This window comes from Balearica regulorum, chromosome 4 (assembly GCF_011004875.1).
Source record: "Balearica regulorum gibbericeps isolate bBalReg1 chromosome 4, bBalReg1.pri, whole genome shotgun sequence".
Classification (NCBI taxonomy): domain Eukaryota; kingdom Metazoa; phylum Chordata; class Aves; order Gruiformes; family Gruidae; genus Balearica; species Balearica regulorum.
The window spans coordinates 62,149,727-62,174,341 of NC_046187.1; the positions used below are offsets into that span (position 1 = coordinate 62,149,727).

A 24,615-nucleotide genomic window follows, 5' to 3' on the forward strand; every position below is an offset into this window, starting at 1 on the left:
CATCCGAGCCCCAAACCCGTGCAGTTTAGACTAGGACATTTATTTTCTTCAGTAGGCATGTCTAGTACATAAAGACCACCTTTAATTTTTTAATAAACTTGTTGAATAAAAACAATCACAGAAAGTTTATAAAGGTGGTCATTTCATTCTTATTTTGAATTCCACCATACAGTGAGTTTTACGTTTAAGGCTTAAACGTTTCAGTTAATCATGTGAATTGCTGACATGCTACATTAATATTTACATCCACTCAAAATTATATAAAATACAAGCATTTTCTTTAGTTCAACAGTATTGCTTAGAATTACAAAATACAGCAATGTCTGAAATACTGAAGGTTTCATAAAAGCAGCAGGTTTTCTCCCATTCCCAGTCTTAACTGTTCAGAAAATTACTAAAAATAAAAATATCTACCATGTTATATAAGCCACAGATCTAGAAACATGACTATCAAGTCTTAAACCACATAAATGAAAATGGCAACTCGCAGATGAGCATGACGTTGCTAAGGGCACGATAAGAAGTCTCTGTGCTCTACGTATTAGTGTCTTTTTTTTTTTTGTCAAAAAAATAATGGTGTGTTTAGATAGAAATTTAGAAGTCAGACTGGCTTTGTGATGAACACATCAGTGCTTCTGTCATTAATAGTGCAGAACCACTATGGTGACTACTGATGAACACACTTATATGTGTGTAGCAAAACAAACCTGTAACAACATGGTGCAATTCTTTCATTGGGATGGATCTATAAAGAAATATCACAATTTCCCATACGTGTGCTTAAGTACACTAGTTTTAAAAGCTACAGGTGAAATTTCAACCTCTGAAACGTACACTCAGTTTATTTTGTCACAGTAGGAACTGTGTGTACTTACCCGGGTTGAATTTTGCTGTAATCCAACTATTAAACTATTTTTGGTCCCCACATGCAAAAAAAAAAAAAAAAAAAAGGCCCAAAAAGCCTACTGGGAGCATTTTTTCCCCTTATCCCTTTCACTTGTTTGTTGAGGACAGATTAATTTTATTTTTAGTTACTTTTTTTAGTGCTTTTCAAGTATCTAGCCTATGAAAATGAATAAACAGCTTAAAACATCAGGAAGAAATTCCAAGCATTTTCACAATCAAAGATAACATTCTGCACCTTTTTTTTTTTTTTAAGACCATATAAAAAGAAATTGATAGTGTATAGGTTCTCATATTTATAGTAAACAAAAAGAATTCCTGTTGTATTCAAAAGTAGTTTCTCAGCATATGCAAACTGTGGATCTTCCCTTATTCAGAGTATTTTTCAGAATACATTAATTTAGCCTATAAAAATACAATATGGACATTCCCTGACATAAGAATTCACAATTTTGAGACAAAAATTGTAAACTTTTTATTACATTCAAAATACATTTCTTAAGTCTTTAGAATTTAAGTTCTGAGGTGTTGGCAGTCAGAGCTCTTGGTATACAGCAGAAATACATTATTGCAGAGCCTTTACACAGAAGTAGCTTTACAAGTTAAGAGAAACTTACTGTTCCCACATATTTTTGTTGCTACCAGGAGGAAAAGAAAGGCTTTCTGCTATGAAAGGTCTGCGTGAATGCATTACTTAGATGAACAATTCGGCCCTGACTTCCAGTGCTACTTCGCTCCACAATCACACGTGGCATCTGAACAAGCTGAATGGGACTTTTTTCATCCTTTAACGCCTGAGTAAGGTTTAGTATCTAAAACGGTAAAAGCAGGTAAGGTGAAGGCACACAAATACAACTGTGGCTAACAGGCTTATAAATTAGATGTCACTCCTAAATCAATTCTGTAGCACAAGACTGTGCTGTCATATTAGTTTTAAAAGACACTCTATTGCCAAGTAGAAATATTTCATTTATTGGTAACATTATGACATCCTACTGCTATCTGACTACCCTCTTAGTCTTTTCTCAACTAGTTCATGCAATCCTCTCCAAATTTTTGGAAAAGACAAAAATCTAAGAACATTTTAAATTTAGCACAGCTCAAGAGCATTGCACCTTTGATGAGAAAAAAACCTACAAGAAAGCAATCAACAGGCATTATACATAGGATCTACCAGGAGTTTAGCTACAAGTTATTTTCATATCAAAAGATACGAAGGCATATTAATAACCCATGCCAAACCCAGTGCCAAGATCCAAATTCAGCCATCAGCTCCAAGGAGTCTGTTAGTTTCCTTCCAAGACTTCAGTGCTCATTAACTGCCCTGATAATTTACTCTATGTTTAATGTTAATCGTGCTGAAAACTGAGGAAAATATTCAACTTAGTTCTGGTGACACACTTGCATTATCCTTAATATCAAGTCTTTTTTCCCCCTGCATAATGCATCTTTCTTGCTTGTGCAACTTACTGATCCCCTGCTCACTCTGCACATTCATGGCAGAAGAACCCTGACAAAGTCTTTTGCACGGTTTACTGCAATTTGGCTCTTCCAGCAACTCTACCTGACATTTACATTTTCTAAGATCTTAAGGCAATCCTCTGTAGATCTGTGTTACCTGGTTAGTCAGTCTGTTTACCCTGGGTTTGAAACCCTTCCCAGTATTTTTTCCCTTGCTTCACAAGAACATGCTTCTAACTACTTTTTGTACCTTAAAGACTTTGCCCCTTACGTGCAAGATTATTTCTCTTCAGCCTCCTTATCTTTATCAACTAGAGTCTTCATTGTCTAATTCTTAAAAATTTTCATTTTTAAGGATGTATTTACAGATATTTTGGCTATCCTGCAAATTCATCTTAACCAAATGAATCCATTACACATTGTCCTGGTTTCAGCAGGGATAGAGTTAATTTTCTTCCTGGCAGCGGGTATAGTGCTATGGTTTGGATTTAGGAGGAGAATAATGTTGATAACACACTGATGTTGTTGCCAAGCAGTCAAGGACCTTTCATACTGCCCTGCCAAGGAAAAGGTAGGGGGCACTCACGAAGCTGGGAAGGGACGCAGCCAGGACAGCTGACCCAAACTGGCTAAAGGGATATTCCACACCATATGATGTCATGTTCCATATATACCTGGGGAGCTGGCCAGGAGGCACAAGGCTCAAGAAATATCTGAGCATCAGATTCGGTTGGGGAGCAATTGTGCTGTGCTTGTTTTGTATATTCTTTTATCATTAGTATTATTATTATTATTCTCTTCCTTTTCTATCCCATTAAACTGTTTTTATCTCAACCCATGAGTTTCACCTCTTTTCTTTTTGATTCTCTCCCCCATCCAGGCAGCTGGCATCCACAACCCATGCGATCTAGGTATCCAACTCTTCTATAATACCCTCGTAACATACTTTGGTTTTACACCAAAAGCGAGTCTAACACCAATGCTAAAACACATAATTTGCTGATGTATTTCCAATCACATTTAAGAATAACTCCTAATCTGCATTTCTTCCCTAAATCCATGCCTGAAAACCTGACATCTCCCACATGAAACACATTCTTGTATAGCTAGAGATTAAAAACCCCCCAAAAAACTCTGCTGAAATCCACCTCAGGGAAAGGGTGTAAAGACACAGATGCAGCCTTTATAGTGGGAAATTAAATTTAGACAACCGTGGCTAGATCTCTCTCAATCAGGCTTTTTCCTTAAGCTTTTTGTTAAATAGCAGATTCCCTGTAACCAGTTGTCTCATCACAAGAAAACTACTTAACACAGTTTAAGATGCATTAATACTTCAGGAGTGACCTTTCAGTGACTGCACAAACTCCTCAGAAAGTTACTTGAGAAATAACTCCTATAATTCAATTTAATAAGTAAGGTTTGCTGGCCTTTAGCCACCACACAGAACTAACGTTAACTGGGATTATGTTTGACTCAGCAGAGCTGCAGTCTTGTGCAAGGTACTTCTTGATAGAGGAAACTCTACAGAGAAAGGTCAGATTAAGCCACTCTAGGAATTGTGAGTGTTTGGCTTTAAACTATCCATGTTGAATTTAGGAACATAGAAGTCAGTTTCAATAAATTCAGGGCAAATGGAATTATTAATTTATCTAGTCCAATTCCCTTACATTTTCACAAATCACTGTTTTATGCCTACAATGAACTAAAAAATTTGTTCTTAGCTAAAGTTTGTTTTCCAGTATATCATACCAGTCTTAAATTTTAGAACAGCAAGAACATGGAGAAAACCTTCTCCTCTCTTGTTTCGATGTTAAAAAACCCCTAACATTTAATTATCGAATTTCTAATCTGAAAATGGCTGGACTGTTTCCAAGTATGGTTCTGACATTTGCTAGGATGAAGAAAATTTATTACCTAATATTGATTTCTTCAGAGGTATTTCAATCATCAAGTAAACTCTCCAAAATAAAGTCACATTTATTTTAATAACATAACACAATTATCCACTAAATTTTCCATCCAAATTTATGACTCTTCTGCAGTCTTTCACTTTTAAAATACCTTCAAAGAATATATAGTTATTAAGTCCTCCCCTATCCCCCACAAAAACAATAAAACCCAATTATATTATTTAAGAAAATATTCTGCTATAAAAATAGTTTTTTAAAAAATCAGTATACACTTTCTGCTGTCTCATCTATATGCAAATAAGAACATACTCTAGAAAGAAATGTAGTCTTCTCAGACAAAAATACCTTCAAGTGCCTTTCAATTCAATAGGAGTCAGGTTTTGTAGCTTGAAAAAAACCAGCTGACAAGTGGTGACAAATTAAATACATAAATAAAAAAGTAAAAACGCAGTCTTACCTGCCCTCTCATAACGGACATTTGGTTTTCAAAAGTAGCCTTGTCAAATCCTTTATCAGTCTTCAATAAAGAAAACAAACAGTTATTATAGGAAGTGACCGATTTATTTTTAGCTATGTATTTATCATGCAAATTCATCAACTTCATAATACACATAGCAACATTACAATAATTTTCAGAAGCTTCAAATAGTCATGGTATGACTCACAAAAAGGTCTACTAATTGCAACAAGTTTACATATGTGAAAATGAAGGATGTTCCACATCATAAATGTAAAATACATCAGGGGATACCACTTTAGCGCATTGGTAGGTAGGCTTAATACCATCACATAACATTACACTACTCTCTCACCTTTACTCTGGCAAAAGAATACTTCCTCCTTCATATTTATTAAATACTTCAACTTCCACTGGGTTTAACAGACAACCCAGAGTCACTTTGAATACAACTGAGTCAAAAGGCGTAAATATTGCAAACGTGTTTCATGATCTAGTTTTGATGTTACAGCTGCATTTTCATTAAAAGTTTAAAATTTCTATTTCTTTCCATCCTGACCATTTGGATTATTTAACTTGAACATCTGACAAATATTTATGGAATGTTTCAGAGAAGGACACTCCTTCACATGTCAATATCGTAGCACAGTTTCAGTATCTTTAAAATAAGTTTGACTTTAAACATGGTCAAGATTTCAGCATCAACTTCACACAATATATGTATGTAAAATTAAGTATATGAAAGGTATGCAGGTGCCTTAAGTTACATTAAATACATTATTTCTCAGGTTGCTACAGTTTTCTGTTAAGTGTATACACACCACACAGGTACGTTAAATGGAGTTTTTACACAATTTGTACATAGAAGTTAACTAGCTTTATTGATTATGCAAAACAAATCTGAGCTGATTATTATCAGTTACCCACACTAGTGACACAGTTTCCTCTTATATAAACCCCTTCTACCATGCCAGTGTTAAAGCTAAAATAGCACAGTATCATGACATACAGAAGTTAAATTCTTAAAAAGAAAAACCATCTAATTGTTCCATTACAGGTGTTAGCTGTTTCAGTAATGTTCAATTCAAAGAAGCACTTGATTCACCTTAAATAGTTCATAAAGATCTTCACAAAGATCCTGTACGAAGTTCATATCAGAAATGCGAGGAAGAACTAAATCTCTGGTCTCCTGAGAGAAAGGAACTTTTGCTTGAGACAACCATGCCCAGTGAAAGGGATCTAACACAGAAAAACAGTACATTTACTGATTAACAACAGACAAAACTGAAATTCAAGTGCTTGGCACTGATACAATACTCTGCTGCCTGCTTCAAAATCTCAGTTACACACCATTTTTCACAACTTTGTTACCCCATATACCTTTTTTGGCTACAGTTACAAAAGCAGCTTCACAGCTAACCTGGCCTTCTTTACAAAGGTGAAAACATTTTAATGAACTTCCTAACACTGCTCACAGCCCTTCAAGTCTGACAGTCCAGCCAGTTCTCCATCCACATGACAGTCTGTATCTCACATGGGACTACAAGAATACTATGACAGACCATGCAGAGGGCCTTGCAAAAGTCAAGGAAAAAAATCAGTATTCATAGAATCATAGAATCCTAGAATGGTTTGGGTTGGAAGGGACCTCAAAGATCGTCTAGTTCCAACCCCCCTACCACGGGCAGGGACATCCTCCACTAGACCAGGTTGCCCAAAGCCCCATCCAACCTGCCCTTCAACACTTCCAGGGAGGGGGCATCTACGACTTCTCTGGGCAACCTGTTCCAGTGCCTCACCACCCTCATGGTCCTAATATCCCATATAAATCTACTCTCTTTCAGCTTAAGGCCATTACTCCTTGTCCTATCACTACATGCCCTTGTAAACAGTCCCTCTCCAGCTTTCCTGTAGGTCCCTTCAGGTACTGGAAAGCCACTATAAGGTCTCCCCAGAGCCTTCTCTTCTCAAAGCTGAACAACCCCAACTTCATAGGAGAGGTGCTCCAGCCCTCTGATCATCTTCATGGCCCTCCTCTGGACTCATTCCAAGAGGTCCATGTCCTTCTTACGTTGGGGACCCCAGAGTTGGACACAGTACTTCAGGTGGAGTCTCACAAGACCAGAATAGAAGGGGAGACTCACCTCCCTCGACCTGCTGGTCACACTTCTTTTGATGCGGCCCAGGATACTGTTGGCTTTCTAGGCTGCAAGCACGCAATGCCAGGTCACGTTGAGCTTCTCATCTACCAACACCCCCAAATCCTTCTCCTCAGGGCTGCTCTCAATCTATTCTCTGCCCAGCCTGTATTGGTGCTTGGGATTGCCCCAACCCATGTGCACGACCTTGCTGAACTATTATTCACTGCCCTCCCCTAATCCACTGAACCAGTCATTTTATCATTAAAAGCTGTCTAGTCAGTCAAGCACAGTTTGTCCTTGGTAAATCCATGCAGCTTCCCCATCACCTCCTTGTTCTCCATGTGCTTGAACACGGCTTCCAGGAGATTCATTCCATGAACTTCACAGGGACTGAGGTTAGGCTGGCTACCCCATCATTCCTTATACTCTGCATCTTGCCCTTCCTGAAGATGGATACGATACCTTTTTCTAGTCATCAGCAACCTTCCACACTACTACAGTCTTTCAAGAGTGATGAGAAAACAGTCTCACAACGACATGGAATGGTTTGGGTTGGAAGGGACCTCAAAGATCATCTAGTTCCACGCCCCCTGCCATGGGCGGGAACACCCTCCACTAGAGCCGGTTGCCCAAAGCTTTGTCCAGCTGAGCTTTGACTTTCCAGACTCCATTATTGCACTTTTGGACAAAGTCTCTATTTTCCCAGGAGAGTCTCTACTTTTTTTTTTTTTTTTAAATGTACTTCATTTTTGTGTCCCAGTTCAGTTGGGAGCTCCCTGTTCATCCATGCTGGACCAACTTCCTGCCTTTGGGATAGGCTGTTCTCTGGCTTTGAGGAATTTATCCTTGACAATCAACTAGCTCTAGTCATCAAGAAAACATGCTCTACGCCTCAAGAGCCTGCAATTTTAAACAACATTATGCTACAAGTTTACCTTTACAGAATTGTTGCATACTTGCCCAACTGCAAAAGAATTCTAAAGGATCATACAAGTTCATTACTTTTGAAGCTGAAGTAAAAGATGGTATAAAATAAGCAATAATCGTGACGTCTCTAGAACAGCTGCAGAAGTGACTGTAGCCAAGAGACACACAGGATGGTAACTATTGAGTATCAAGATATACTGAGACTATACAGAGCTCTGGGTGGGGTAATTAACTAGCCTGTTGACAGCAAAACTAGCCCACACTTAACTGCCATAATTACCTGATTGGCTAACAGTCCACAGAAATAATTGTAAACCCTGTTGGGCACTTCCCTCTAACCTATATGTAGTCAAAAATGTGGTCAGAAGCAATCTAGCTTTAACAATAATATCAATTTTCAGTCTAACTAAAGATTAACTTCTACAACTGAAGCTGAAAACATGTAGAATAACATGTAACTTGTCTATTTGTTCACCTACAGCAGTACCCTTTGTTTTGAAATAGAAATTTGGCCATTAGAGAGACAACTTGCATATCCTTGCACTCAAGTAATCTTCCACCATGCTTTTCAAGAAAACACACAAGAAACATGTTGCTAATTTTTTTTCAATTCCACCAGTCAGTTTACATAGAGTAGCATGTTTATGAATATCCATGTATTAATATTGTTTAAAGGTATAAGGGTAAAAATATATGAACCAGGACTAAGTCACATATGCCATTGCAAAAATAGCATTTGTTGCTAACTTTCTGAAGAAGATTATGTTATTTAAAAATTCAATACATAAGAAACTAAGAAGTCATCACTGTAGTTACTAGCGCCACTCAAATAAAAAATACTTATTTGGGAGTTACTCTCCCAGAAGGAAGATGACTAAAGAACACAATACTTACATGCCCTCCACTCATCTGGATGCTTAAAAGGAAATGCTAAACCATTGTCAATTGCAGCAATCTTAATAGTGGATTCTTTAGTTACAGTCCATTGGCTATCCTACAGAAGGAATATTTCAAAATTAAGTGATATCTATGTGCTTACAAAAATAGTGAAATACATTAAAAATACTAAATAATATACTTTTTAGTGTCACTGCTTAAAGTCAACTTAAATAATATAAAGGAGTATCCAGATAAACTCCAGCACATATAATTCTTACCATTAAAAAGGAGCCCTTCCCCCAAATACAAGCAGAGCCTAGGAAGTGTGCTTGAGTAACACTGGGCAGTTTTATTATTATTACCCAAGCTAGTAAAGAAAAAAAATACAGAATAAAAATAACTTCTAGCACTGTTCTATCCAGACTAGTCTAATCCAAACAGCTTTTCCATTCATTTTGCCTAGAATAATTTGCAGTTACCATATTTCTTGACACCGTGCACCAGGATTAAAGCCATGCACTTAATCCCCTGCAAGATCAAGTTACAATTTAAAGAACATAAGTTTCAGAGTATGATTTTCTTACCTTATCTGACAGATCAAGTCCATCATCTTGTTTTTCATACCTGACTAACCAGTTATCGTTACCTCTGTCTTTAAACAGGAAAACGCATGTCACCACACATCATTTATAAAGAAATCATCATCTAAAATGATACACAATGACTAATACTGTAAATTGAGAATTTGCCAAAGGAGTCAGGCAAAACTGTTCAAAGGTTTTTTTCTATCACAATACATATGGTTTAGCTTTACTGGAACATTTGAGGCAACCAATATAGCGGAAAGACCACAAACTTACCAAGTATTCTTAGGTATTACTGCTTTAGTTTCCCCAACCAGCTGAATATACAGCAAAATATCAAGAAAGCTAAGAAAAATTACTTCCATCCATTTTATGCAGAAAGATGGGCTGTAGTGTGCACTTTTCCTGGGGAAAACTGTCAGCAGCAGCAGCCACAATGAATTAATTTTTAAGCTTGTTTTAATACTGATGCAGAAAGGCCCTCCAAAATTATAGGTAGTTTGATGTTTGACTACATGGAGAAAAGAGACTCTTCAAACATGGAGGGGGAGGGGGAAAACCTGAAGAGCCTTTCAGAAGCCAAAAATGTCTGCACTGTTCAGACAAAATTGAGACACTGAAGGCTTTGACAAATCAGATAGATGATAATTACACGGATTTGTAGGTCCTCCATCATCTTAAGGCGCTCCCTTAAGTTTAGTTAAAGATTCATCAGAAGATTTTCATGTTCTATCATGATACATTAGATGAAGGTAAAATCATCCACGTAAGGAGGTTTTACATTTTCAGTATTTTCCTTAAAATTGTACGGATGTCACAGGACACAGTAACTGGAAACATTGGGATCATTTGGCAAAGCTGACAGACCATAGCAACAGCTAGAAAGTATTACACTCTTATGAAACTTTTTTCTTTTAGTTTGCTTCTAAAAAGCCACAGGTTAGAATGACTTATTTTCAGCTGGATTCCTTTCCAGTAAGTGAATTTAAGAAAAGGAAAATGAACTAGAGCTGCTATGTATGAAGAGGTGTAAAGATGCCCACCTCTGACAAAGCAGCGAAGGAAGTATTTTAAATATAAAACTGCCTTTGGATTCTTGAGGAAATAAGTCACCTACATAGTCAACAGAAGAATCCCAGCTTTTGAGTGAAAGAAACAAGAATGCAGGAGAACAGATATATACATCACAGTTGTACTTCAGTGCCTGGTCACAACGAATATGAACAATTTTTCACTGATGTGAAACCGTGCTGTTATCAGCTCCACCTTAGCATAAAAGGAATGTTAATCGTGGCTTTTCTGACAGTTCCTGAACCCTCATCGTCCCTTATCCTAATCAGTAGAAACAGTTAATAGCCTACTGACAGGATTAAAACATAATTAAAGTATTTGTTCTTGAATTCTTATATTGCTTAAAAATATCAAGTAAGAGGCAAAAAGGGTTGTTCGGATTTTATCATATTGCAATATTTTAAAAGTTTAAAATGCAACATTCTGGCCTTCAATTGTGAGAAAAGCATCTGAAATGCATTAAAAGCCTTCAGCAGCAGCTTGCCACCAGCATTCCTTACCATTTCTGCTTCACAAAATTAGATAAGTACTGAGACACACTAAAAAATACCTGTATTTCTGATGACATAATCCAAGATAACCAATCTTTCAAACTGTGACTGAAATTCTTTCCTTGTATTCTCAGGTAAAGGATCAGTTTCAAACTTCCTGAGCCAGTAGTCAGCTTCCTTATAACCTTCAACAAACAGCTGGAAGGAGCCAACCTGAAACATTAAGAAATTGCATTTGGAAGATGCCCCTGGGTAGGTCACATAACTAATCTTAACATTAACAGAAAACCTGATTATATATTTTCAAAGTTCAGAACGCAAGAAGTATGACACTAAAAAAAAAAATAATTACTACATGGTTTCTCTCATTCCTAAATTATTAAAAAAAAGTAAGACTCAAATCACGAAGGGGTTTTGGTGTGGGGTTTTTTGGTTGGTTTTTTGTTTTGGTTTGATTTGGCGGGGGGGGGAAGAGGGGGTTGTTTGTTTGAATATTTGTTAAAGCACTTACTGAGTTTACCAGGAATAAAATGTAGCCAGACAGCTCAACATAAATGAACACTCAGTATTACAAGCAATATTTGAAACAAAGAGAAATAAATAACATCTATTCTCTTTTTCATTGGAAAGGAGTTCATAGGAAACTCACCAAAAATTACAGGAGAAAAATCCTCCTCTCTGAAAAGCTTTGTGTTTCATTGAGAACAGCAGCATTAACCAAGTTTTCAAGACAGACACTTTTGCATGAAAATGGTTGAAATACATTTCCCAGAAGAGTCCAAGGAAGAAAACTACAGATGGCATAGGATCCATAAGTGTGGGCAACAGGAAAGGTGTTCAGGATTAAAATTCAAAAAGGGACTTATATTGAAGAAGTAAAATGCAGATAGACACGCACGTGCAGAGACATGGACAAACTGATAGCATGTGGAATAACCATGCTGACACAAACTTGCATAACCTATGTCACATGGATCAAAATTGCTGGGAACTGACACAAGTGGATTACCCAAGGTGCACATAACCTGTGTTTTAAAGTTTTAAGAGTAGAACACTGTGGTGATATTTTGGGAATACAATAAGGCTCATTAGGCAAGAATGATGTGAAATTTTAGTCAGTGGAGTACTGCACACAAGATGAAAGGAACATAGGTAGGAAGAACACAACAATAGGATACCTAAAAGAATAATAGAAGGGGGGGAAAAAAAAGATTTAGGAAAAATGAGAGAACTAGATAGATTGCAGGAGAGAAACAATTAGACAATATAAAACATGACAGAGGAAGTGTACTGAACAGTCCAGAAAAAGAAGAAAAGTGAGAGATGTACAACATTTTAACGTGTTACTCCCCCAGTAGAAAGCTAGGCTACAGACTGATACAAAAAGTGGCAAGATTATTTAGGTAGTTCAAATGAAGAAATGATATAAGAGAGTGGATAGATTTTGAGTAGAAACAGTCATATTTATCAAACTTCAGTCAAAGATAGTTTTCAACAAGAAACAAGGTTTTTCTTCTACTGTTGAAGTTACCTACAAATATTCTTTTTTTTTTTTTTTCCTCTAGTTCAAAGTTTTGTATAAGAATCAGGAAATACACAAATCACTTATTTTTCATCTTACCTTAGGAGGTAGTCCAATTCGATTAAATTTTTTAGCAACTTTTGGCACTTTCTCTAAAGCATATTTTTTTCCTCTTGACTTTGCACGATCTATTGCACTGTAATTAAAGGTCTCACTGACAAGCCAGACAACCTTAAAATATGAAAGTTAAAAACATAGCTCAGAATTCCTCATTATTTCAACTATAAATTTATAGTAGATTTTATGCTTAGTAATCAAAAAGCAAAAAAGGAAGTATCAGGCATTTCCAACAGACAAATTTTATATGAAAAAGTGAATATTTGCTATTTTACATCTCAAACAAAAACGTGGTAGAAGACTTAAGTGGGAATCTTTTTATGTTGCTTTTTGCAATTTTGATGCATATCACCAAAACACAAAGCACATAAGTGTCAAAAAATGCTGGAAATGGAAGTGGTTCCAAAGAAGAGATTCAATTCAGATCGCAAACTTACCCTGTAAAACAGAAATCACAGTCACTATTTCTGCACCAAACCACTGTGCCTTTGGACTTGCAGTAGTTTATAAATGACTTGAGGATAATGCATGATATACAAGGATGTCTCCACAACTACAGTCCAGAGCTGACAAATCTGTCACTATATAGTTTTTACATTCAATAATTTACATATTTAACTTTTACCTTAGTTTTAGGTACAACTCCTAGCCCCAGCTTATCATCCACAAGATAGGCACCAGCTTCAGAGAGGTATCCCTGATTTGGAACAAGGCAGCCTCTGCCAAAGCAGCAAGGGCAACAAACTTTGTGAAAATATTTGGTCCATTTTGGATTTAGATGTCCATAAGGCTCTTCAGATTTTGGTTTGAACACTCCGATAATTTTCTAGGATAAATAATATAAAATTAAAGCATGAACACTTTGAGTTGCAAAAGATTAAAATTATTCTGAAAACAAGTTATTTGAAAGTATTGGGTAAATACTACACATTGCATTTTACAGTTGCTCTTTTTAGATGATGAAATAATAAAACAAAATGGTATTCCAAATAAATTTATCATCAAATGCTTGTCTACAAGTAGTACAAATTCAAAATCAGCTCTTCGTAAGAGAAAATCAAAACCAGCTAACATTTACTAGTTTTTCAAAATTTGAGAGGACAGCATTTTAGTATATATTTTTTATATATTCTAAGTTTTTAAAAAGGAGGTTTTAAAAGTAGTTTTAAAAATAATTTTCAACCCACCAATTAACTCATTGACAAGATACTTCAGAGACGTAATGGTTCCAGGAAAGTGACAAACATACAGAATGCTAATAATCAAATGTTATCTCTTCTCTATTTTATTTATTGCTTTAAGTTAGAATACAACAAAGTGTTGTACACTTTGCAATTTCAACGAGTGGTGTCCTTTACCACTGCTGAGATTGTTCAACTCAAAGCTGACAGTGGTTCACACTGTCAGCCACCATTTACATCAGAAACATAGAATCACAGAATCGTTTAGTTTGGAAAAGACCTTTAAGGTCATCAAGTCCACCCGTTAACCTAGCACTGCCAAGCCCACCACTAAACCATGTCCCTAAGCACCACATCTACACTCAAGGATGTTGACTCAACCACTTCCCTGGGCAGCCTGTTCCAATGCTTGATAACCCTTTCAGTGAATTAGTTTTTCCTAATATCCAAACTAAACCTCCCCTGCATGTAGTAAAGTTTAAATGTAGTAATGCTTAAAATTACTCAGAGTACTGTGTCAAATTTTGGACACTACACTTCAAGAAATCTGATAACAAACTGGAGAAAGTTGAAAAAACAATGAAAATAAGCACAAAAAATGTGAATAATGAAAGACTGTAGGAACAGCGATTGTTTAGCCTAAGAGCAAATGGAGCACAGTGAACTATGTATTAGGTTGCTATAAAGAAAAAAGGAACAACACATTTACTGTTAACAAACCAAGGCTTAAATCCCAGCAGCTAAGTTGCAAAGAAAAAACCCTTCTGAACCGTAAGAGTGGTTCAAGACTGAAACGGACTGCCAGGTTGTGGAGTCTCCAAAACAGGATGCCACTAACAACAGGTTAGACATTCATCAGGAATCACATAAAGAAGATCCTGCTCCACAACACAGGCATTAAATAGATGATTTCTCAAGGTGCCCTCCTACAGGTGATTCTATATTTGTTAACTTCAAATCACAAGATTATTACCACACTAAAATACATAACCTTCCAATTGTCTGTGATAAACTTTAGCCTAGTGCATAAAGTCCACGTAATGACTCTTCTATAGTCCAAGTGAAATGCTGTATCTTCATTCCGTCTCACAGGACCACGGTAAGTAAATCAAATTCTTATCTAATAAATATTTAAGAACAATTGTTTAGGAAGCATTTTTACATATTAGTACTTTCCCAAATCCTTATTAAAAAAAGTGAGTATCTCAATAAGCTAAACACTGCCTGTTGTTGCACCAACACTCATAGCTGATTTACACTCTTAAGTCATGAACAAAATTCGCTGACAGTCAGAAACTAGCATTCTGCTTCAGTAACTGCTAGTTCAACTAGGTTAGGGAGAGGAGCTGACTAGTTGTTCTAGTTTCTAGAGAATTTTCACCTGCTTTGTCCAAGACAATCTAACTAGTCCAAGATCATCCAAGACAAACTACAGAGCACTTATTTCATTCAGTTTGTAAACAGATTACACAAGACACCAGGCATTAGTAGCATCACCTGTCTTGTGATTCACTATTTTGATTCACTCCCATCAACTACCAGGAGAAATAAGTTATGAACTATCACTATTTGCATTCATCCTAAAATAAGTTTCCTATCAACAAGGGCAGAAAACACATTGACAAAAATTCTCGTATTTTCACTATGCTGTTATCTGTCATTCTTAGGATACATTCAACATCATAAACAAGTACGCAAATGAACTGCACAGACACGATTTAATTTAGACCTACACAAAAGGTTACACTTAGAATAAATTATTCTATGCAACATGAAAGGCTGGCATGTTCTCTGAACACTTTACTATTTTTTTTTTTTAAATGACAACACTTTGGAAACTACATTTACTCGGTATACTAGTTTAGTCAAAATTCTAATATTAGGTTTAGAATTGTTAAAACGTTATTTAATTTTTTCCTATTGAGTCACAGGCATTTACCTGCTGAAAACAAAGCTAGCAACTTTTCAGTTCCTGGAAACATAGTGGTGTATTTGGTAGTATATGCCAAGCCACTAATTATCTCTTTCTGAATTGCTGTGTGGATACTTCTTCCTACAAACTGCCCATTTTAAAAAGGAGCTCAGCTCATTCCATTACTTGCCTGGACCGCACTGTGCTATACTATCAAATCTAGATATGGTTTTCAAGGTTTCACTGAAGTTAGATTTTGCAGAGTCGCTGCTGTTGAGGACCACAATAGAACCAGAAAGCTCAGTATGTAGACAACCTACCAAGACCAGTCTTAATTTTGCAAGCCAAAATTAATTTTTAGACTGATTCCATTGGCATTACCAACTAGCTGAACAGCTAAACTGTCAAAAACATGTTGCAGAACAGTTTGTAACAAACACAATGTGTTTTACTTTATTGGTTATGCAATGAACAACAAATGCAGAAATATTCAACACTTCAACAATAGTGCTGCTTAAGTAATGAACTGCTTCATATTGGTATACAATTATGCCAATAATGCAAAAAAGTTCTAAGTTTAATTAGGCAATTTTATCTTTCTGGGAGACCCAAATCAGTGAATAAGATGACCTAATGGAAACAGGTTATTTTACCTGCAACTTGGTATTAGGATGGGTAAACATTTCAGAAGCTAACCAGTAAGAAGGCTTAGCACATCTTCAATAAGCTCTTTCCCAGCATAAGGAAGAAGAGGTTACTCAAGAAAAATAGGAGAAAGCAAGTCACAAAACTGGTCTGAAGCAGAATGATGCAATACTCTGTCAAACAGGATGTGAAATCCATTCTACAAATGGGAGTTACACTATTGACAAAATGAAGTTTTATCAGGCCTTTAATATGGATAACATTTAGATAAGCTCTAGATTTAGTGCAAAGAATAAAAGCAAAATTGAAAGTCAGCTAGGAACTCAGTATCGTTATTCTCACAGTCTCATGTTGGCAAGTACTTTCAAACTTCACAATGAAATTTTTCTGGCCTGCATAAAAACTCCTGGTGGTTTTTTAGCCTTCATTTCTCTTAAATACCTACATTCAAATCAATGACTTGCATGAAAGGGGAGGGCAAGTCACTACTAGGAACTTAAATAGGAACAAAATGAACACTTCACTGCAAAACAGAAGTAAAACCAACAAGAAGATCACCAAGTAAGAAACAAGGAAATGAGTCCCATCCAAAATACTATGGTTACAAAAATTATGTGCAAGTACTCTCTCATTGGCCCAGGGCATGGTGAGTCTTCGAGGCATTTGCTACTCACCAAAAAACCTGCAAAATCAGTTTGGAGAGGTTTCAGACAAAACAGATTTGCACATATGGAAATCCAGAAAAAGTATGATTATTTTTTCCTAGTAATTTCTCTACTCATTTTCTAAGAATAAAAGATCTCGATTGCACAGTATCAAGAAAAACTCAAAAAACCCCACTTAAGCAGTTTTAAAGCATTTTTAGCATAATACTTTAGAATATCCTTAGACATGTCACGCATTGAATTTTTGAAAAAGTATTGATTTAAACCAGTATTTGGTTACTTAAATTTTTTCCTATTGCATATTAAATAAGACATAATCCTAATTTAAAATACCTCTTTAAAAACAGTATAAAGTTTGACTATATATATAAGCAAACAATCTGAAAACCTACAAAGAACTAAACTACTGAAGTAGGGAAGTGACCTGAAGTTTAAGACGTCTACTGAAACTTTCAACAGGTTTTCATATTAACAGCATTGTATGTGACAGAAAGAGTCTCACAAAGCAATTAAAGACTATTTTTTTCCTTCCAGTTTCAAGAAGAGAGAGAGACACTCCCTCCCCACCTACTTTGGCTCTCCTCCACCAGAACGAAGAGGGTCATTACCATCAAACATTCCTGGAACACAGAAGCATGAACTGCAACATGCAGTTCTAACTTAGAAGATTTTGAAAGGGTAGTTCTGCAACTTTCCATCTTAGAAATAAATTCATCTTTATTAAGTCAGGTAACTAGTCTAAAAAAAAAAAATCATTCATTCAATAAAGTGTAAAAACTATCACCAAAAAAGTGGTATTAAAACAAACCAAACATCTATGAAAATTAAGTGACAAACCAGGATTATATTCTGTAATGACCAATAATATGAATACAAGCTAAACAAAAAACCTTCCTAAATGAATGGGAAATGACCTTTTGGGGACGCAGGGAAGAATAATCTTGAATATGTTCTGAAAACCTAGGCACTCAAAGTGTTACAACTTCCATGTCCAACGCGACTGGGATCTTCAGGATTAATGAACACCTACATCTACCAAAGACCAGAAGACTGTTGATTGAGCTTAAAATAAAATCAGATATGATAAATCAACAAAGGTGTGGGGGTTGAGAGTCCTCTTTTTTGGAACAGGTCAGTAAGCAGACAAAGTATTTCTGATTTAAAGAAAACATGTTTTCTTTAAAGTATGTCTGAAATGTTATTTTCTCTTACTAAATAAGACTAACCAAATGATACTTTCCAAACAAGATATTCAGGTAACTGTTACTTCACTGTGTCAAAGTAACCTTAGGACACCTCTTTAATGATCACTATTCAAGGTACCATTTACCACTAAGGGAGGGGAAATCAAGTCTGCTGAATCTTAACCTGAAGATAGGCATAAGTAAAAAGGTAGATTTGTTTACATTACTCTTCTTACCCATCTACCAACCATATAGGAGGAAGGAGATATGACCTACATGAAAGACTAAGACTATCTAAAAAGAAAAAAAGAGATAAAAATATAGGCTTAGCTAAAGAAACCTTAACAGTACCCAAATCAGAAGCTCAGCTGTGTCAAACATCAATTAAAACATGCAGAGAACAAAACGTTAGATTCTGCACAAAAGAAATCCCTGAATTGTTTTCAGACGTTAGAGACCCTTTCGTTTTCTCCATATTTCTTTGCTGCAGATCATTCAAAACGTTGCAAAACTGCAACAGAGAAATACTGCTTAGTTTCACTTAGCTTATGCTGCAAGACATAACTAGAAATCTAAATATTACCTGCGTTGATTTTTCCAACACAGATTTTGGCATACTGTAAGTTATTAAACAACTTATTTAAATTAATTTAAATTAAATTTTAATTAATTTAAATTAAATTTAAATTAAATTAATTTTAATTTAAATAGAATTTTAAAGTTTCCACTTTAAACTCACTGCTGATAGCATCTCTGACTTTCAGTAACACGCTCACCCCTTTTGGATCCTTGGCAAAGTAACTCCCACTGGATCCTTGAGAGATTCTTTCTGGAAAAACTCCACACTCTATAGCTTGTTCTGCTCTCAGAATAATTTCTGCAAATTCTGGATCATCTAAAAATATATTCATGTCTGCAGTATGTCCAGTATGCCCTGAAAAATAAGAAAACAAGCAATCTTAATAGTAATTTGTACTAGGAATTAACAACATAAGTAAACAAACTGAAAAGCTAACAGCCTTCCTGCTAACGCCCATTCAATAGCAGGCTGAAAAATCTGGTCCATTAAATCAGTGCAAGTTTTCCTGCTGATTAACCGACATTTAATCAACCTTTTGTTTAAAGTAAATCAGCTGAATCTGCAACAACTAATTTGAGACTACCATTGCAATGTGGTTATACTTTTCAAGGATTTTTTTTTTATTATTATTTACATAAGGAAGCCTATATGAAAAAAATCCCTTCAAAACCATATCTGTTAAAAAAAAAAAAAAGCTAAAGATTTTACATACCATTTTTATTAAGATTTTTGTGTCCTTTTGTAGAGAAAGCTACCTGAAAGTAAACTGTCCATTACGCAGTAAGTATTAGCATGGTATCACACCATTCATTTAACAGCTTGGCTAACATGTTCGTTGTCTGCTAAGACGAGATGATGTTATTCACAAAACAATCCACTATGTGTAGCATTGACAGGTGGCACCAATATCTGAATGAAGTACTGCATGCCATCACCATTCCAACATTAAAACACTACCAACTACTTGTGGAATTTCTTTGCATACCGACCAAAAGATCAGCTCTATGCAGGCATTCAGGCAAACTCTATGACTCCATGCAAACATTCAGAAAGATAACTAGAAAAGAAGCTGTCAGGATTTAATAGCTCTTTAAACTTTTTCAAACTATTTCTTGCAAGTTTTGAAACTGTAAATTTTTGTACCTTACTTTTAAGGCTAGGATTATTCCACATTCTTACGGATTGCATTTTAATGGCTCCATGCATTAGGGCTCATTTCTACACTATCAAACAGCTACGTTATTCTAAATTAAACACTCACAGATAAAGTTGCCTTGTTCCTATTTCAGCACTTGAAGAAATGTAAGACAAAACACATACATTCTTCTAGTACAACAACTGACACAGAATTCATTCAGAAAAGATACTCCTAAAGAGTTTGTGGATAGCCAAATAAAAAATAAATAATAAAAATCACTCTTGATTATCTGGAACACCTTTTTGTAGCACAGGACAGTCTTTGAAGTTTTCTAGAACATTACCACTTGCTTACATGAACCACTCACAAATAATAACATGGCTTCCAAACAAAAACAACTAAAAAACATAAAACATAGGAAAACCTCAGTATAAGTTGGCAAGAGGAAGAAAAGCCTTAAAACTAGTAACAGCTCATTGATACGGATCAGTAAGTACAACCCATTGGATCAGAATCTGTTAGACTACTTAGCCAATACTTCTGTGATAAGCTACATTTTAAGACTTTGATTGTCTCTGACAGTCCCAATAAATAAATTGCATTTCATAAAATCAGCCACCAGGAGAGAGAGAAAGGGTTCTAAGATATCCCTGTCACAAAGTACTTGAATTAGGGAAATAAACTAAAAACCCGCAATACAATTATTTTTATGGCAAAAAAATCACTTTGAATCAGTGGATCTTATTCCACATTTAAGCCTCAACTATCTCTACACAAGAAACATTACATCATACATCTGAGCTGCGACTACTACATATTTTTGCCAGTGAAAGAAAATCAGGGTTGTGAATTACAGTTACCAAATTAAATGCAATATCCATATTAAGTTGCTCTGCACATTAATCTTCCCAGTGAAGAGGACCTACAGATGAACTTTCTATCACAGGAATTGAAGTTGTCTATGCAGAAGACAACTTTCTCAGAGGTCAGGTTTTAATTTCTGTGCATTCATTCCAGAATCTAAAACCATAAGAAGTCTCACTGTCTTGAGGAAATTCTTCAATGTCTTTTCTATGTTAAAGATAACCACAGGAAAAATATATTCAATTAATTGAAGCTAGTATTTGCTGAATGCAGCAGGGTTTTCCAAGTTGCTTTCTTCTTCAAAAATTATTTTAATCAAGTTTTCCACTATGAAAGCATGTTATGGTCACAACTTACTCCCAGTAGTCTCTAAACTTACAATTATAACTAATGAAGGTTTTTTCTTGCAACTGCTCTTGAAAACTACTCTTCTCATTAAACTCTCACTCAGGAGACCAGGGCTCACACACAGACTCTAACTACCAAGCTCAATAACTTTTTTCAAATTAGTTTGGACAAGGCCTGAGGCTGTGAAGCTGCTATATTTGCATGATGAGGATGTGTCAAAGAAGATACAAACGCTATCATCCATGCATATACCTCAACCTGTTCTTCCATCAAGTTAACATAAGCTAAAGTAATTCACAAGATTCATGTGGATGACCTTCTTCAATACTGAACTAGCTTTATATTAACATTAACATAATGAAAGGTAGTCCCTTCAACCAATTCCATCTTTTTCTATAGTCTCATATTCTGACCATAATTCCATTATGAAAACACTCTCCATGTTGCAATAACATGCATGAATAACATCTGTTGCATATTTGTTCCACGTGACACATGAAACAATCCTGTACCTTCAAGCATTAGACATACAGAAAACATAAGGACAAGGAAACAAGAGCAAGAGATGAGATGCTGCAATCAAGCACAGTTCTGAGATTTTCTTACTCTCGGGGAAGGTCCCAAGAAGTACTCTGCATTCACCATCCTAACCGACCCAGTAGTGCAAGACCCGGGGCTCTACTCTCCTCTCTGAAGCATTTACTGCTATGGTTTGTTAAAAGCACTGTCTCATTAACACATCTTGTGGGAACTAGACAGAACTCCAACATTTTAACAGCATGTTTGCATTACAGGTCTGATCTACACTTGGGATCATTGGTTAAAAGATGGGATCTTTTTTCTTATGGTTAAACATGGTACACTAGCAAAAGCTCTCTGTGACTACTAAAAAAATGTTACTAGCACAACTTATTTTGCTCAATTTGACAGGATTTTTGTTTGGATTTTTTTTTTAAAATATGGTATTGTTACAAAAGGAACAATTTTTACCAGTCTCTGGCAAGAAATCCTATGGTATAATTACAACAGCAAACACTATTAAGTGATAGAAGTCCACAGATTTCCATCAGCAAACCTTTCCTAGGTGTACATCTATTTACAAAGTTGCACAGAATCAGAAAGTTTGAAAGTCTAAAGAAAAAGGAGTAAGCAATACATTGTATAGTTTATCATCTTGCCCACATATTTAGAATTGGATAATGGCTATGCTTATGTTTCTTTTCAAATTCATAACTAAGTTCTTGCGTTCTTGAATTTTCACATCCCATTTCCTTCTCTCTTCAAGAGTAGATTTCAAAACATGGAAAGCAGATAATTTTTTATGAAAATCAAAAATATGACAGAAAAGCCCACATCTAAAACTCTTAATACATGTGCTGGTACAAAGAAGTGAACAGATGACTAGAGCAAAGAACAGATACAGAGTAATTTTTTTTTTTTTTTACACGATGAAAAGATGGGAGTCACAAGCAAGTAATTGCTGGAATAAGCGAGACATAGAAAACTTGACAGAGTTCGCCAAGTGTTCAGGAAGCAGCAGCCAGTCCCACCACAGAACAGTCTGTAAAACACGCAAAGCCAGAAGTTTTGAAAAAGATGACACAAACAAACAAAGCAAAACCCCACAAAACAGAAAACAGAGAACAAGGAAAAGTAACAGTGGAGACACTCATGAAGATGTAAATGAGTTCGTACAGCCCTGCACATAAAGACAAAGCATTTGAATTCCGAGCCATTCTCAGTACTTTCCCTTCAAAGACTCGGCGAGCCCATGTGCGCTGAATCTATGCTTTCTGATAAAACCTCCCTATGAGACAGGGGCACCTCAGGAAGGCAGCTGGCATGGCACGTCAAGCGTACTTTAGCCCCTACAGGTATTTTTCTAGCCTTGCTGGCAAGGACGGGGCAGGGGCTACCTCTCCCCCCTAACCCAGGCAGCCCCTGGGGCAAAGCCGCCCTGCACCGAACCGCGCTGGCGCCCCCCATCGCAGCTCCCCTCCGCGTTCAGCCGAGCCCGGCGGGAGAGGCAGCGGCCCCGGGCCGTACCTGCAGCGGCGCGGAGCTCCTTGTCCCAGGCGGCGCCCGCTCGGCGGCCGCGATCGGTGCCTGATGCCCGCAGGAGAGGCTCGTCCTCTCCATCCCCCTCGGGCCCCGAGTCCTCCTCACCCGAGTCCGCGTCCTCCTCGAGCCCCAACTCCCCACACAGCCTCACAGCCCCGCCGGGGGCGGCTTTCACCCCTTGCGGCCCCCGCCGGGGCGGCCCTGCCTGAGGCGCCGGCTCCGCGAGGAGCAGCAGCCGCTCATCGGGCTCCTCAGCACCCGGCTCCGCCATGGGCGGCCGCGGCCGGGGGCTGAGCGCGGTGGGAGGCGCCGTCGGGCGGGCTCAGGCCCCTCCGCCGCAGCCCATGGCGCTCTCAGCCGCCACAGCAGCTCGGCGGCCACGGCTCCTGTCACGGCCCTGCGCATGCGCGCGGCACCGGCACTCCGCCCCGCCGCCGCTACCTGCCTTAAAGGGGCCGCCGCCGCAGCGGCGTGTCCTGGGAGTCCCCGCGCCCCTGGGCTGCGCAAGCACCTGCGAACCAGCCCCTGTGTTTGAGTAGCGATCGACATCGGGCTCCTAAGTCTTCTCCAGGCCAGCTACCAATCATGAGGTTAGTGCATCAGTTCGCAAAGAATTTATGTTTGTACAATGAAGTGCCTGTTGTAGTCAGCGCGGGGGGGGGGGGGGGGGGTGTGAATCCTGCTGGTGCGGGTGGCGGGGCAGTATCAGATGCTGTGTCAGCTGGTATTAGTCTGCAGATAGGTTAAGACAGCCTCAGAGTGGCATGAGCGGGTCAACATTCCTCCGGGAAATCACAGCTACAGGCCTCCATACTTGCATTTTCACTGCTGGCCATTTAACAAAAACATCCCTGAAACTGGCTTTATTTCTGTGTCTGAAGCAGGCTTGTCTCCTGGCCACCACTTTCCACCAGCCAGCTGCTCTCCCTCCCCATGAGTTGAAAGACATTGTTCTACACCATTGTGGTAACTTCCAAAAGGAAGCCTAAAAACAATGTAAGTGAAAACAATACGAATATACTGTCATTATTTACATGTTCCCACCACCATCTTTGCATTATTAACTGGAAGAAAGAGAATACAACTATAACCCCAACACATTGTGTCAGATTTTGATTTGGATGCCTTCTCCCACACCTCTCTATAGAAGAGGGGTTTTGCTCAGTGCAGCCCTCAAAAGCCTTGGTGAAATATGGAAGATACAGGCATGAAGTACTTGTATAGAGCTGGGATTCTGGATTGTACTGGAAGCAAATCAGTTCTCAGCTAAAATAGTAATCACATGTATTTATTATTCATTATTCTCATAATTATTCATGATATAAGGAGTCATTCTGTACATTACCTGGATGACAGAAAGAAAATTACTTTGCTTGGTTACTGACAAAATAAAACCTTACTGAAATGCTTGACTCGTGTTTGTTTTGTCTTGGGTTACCTGTCAGCCAGTGGACTTTGGAACTAAGTTGTCATTTACTTATGTAAGTATTAATATCTGTAATATTTGATCAAATCTGTTCACCCTTGCATTTCTGTTTCCATACCTTTCTATTAAAAGTGAACATATTCAGTCA

At 37.3% G+C, this 24,615-nt stretch overlaps 1 protein-coding gene across 1 annotated transcript; it reads right to left on the reverse strand.

The window, feature by feature from the left end:
- Window positions 1–549: 549 nt before the first annotated feature.
- Window positions 550–23,447, reverse strand: PI4K2B (phosphatidylinositol 4-kinase type 2 beta). The gene is made up of 10 exons (XM_075752383.1): window positions 23,027–23,447; window positions 18,827–18,984; window positions 13,089–13,289; window positions 12,446–12,577; window positions 10,884–11,037; window positions 9,263–9,330; window positions 8,694–8,793; window positions 5,837–5,970; window positions 4,732–4,791; window positions 550–1,715 (listed from the first exon to the last, which is right to left on the reverse strand). Exons 1-10 carry the CDS (start codon window positions 23,310–23,312, stop codon window positions 1,542–1,544), a joined length of 1,467 nt encoding a protein of 488 aa, XP_075608498.1. The 5' UTR covers window positions 23,313–23,447; the 3' UTR covers window positions 550–1,541.
- Between the last annotated feature and the right edge of the window lie 1,168 nt (window positions 23,448–24,615).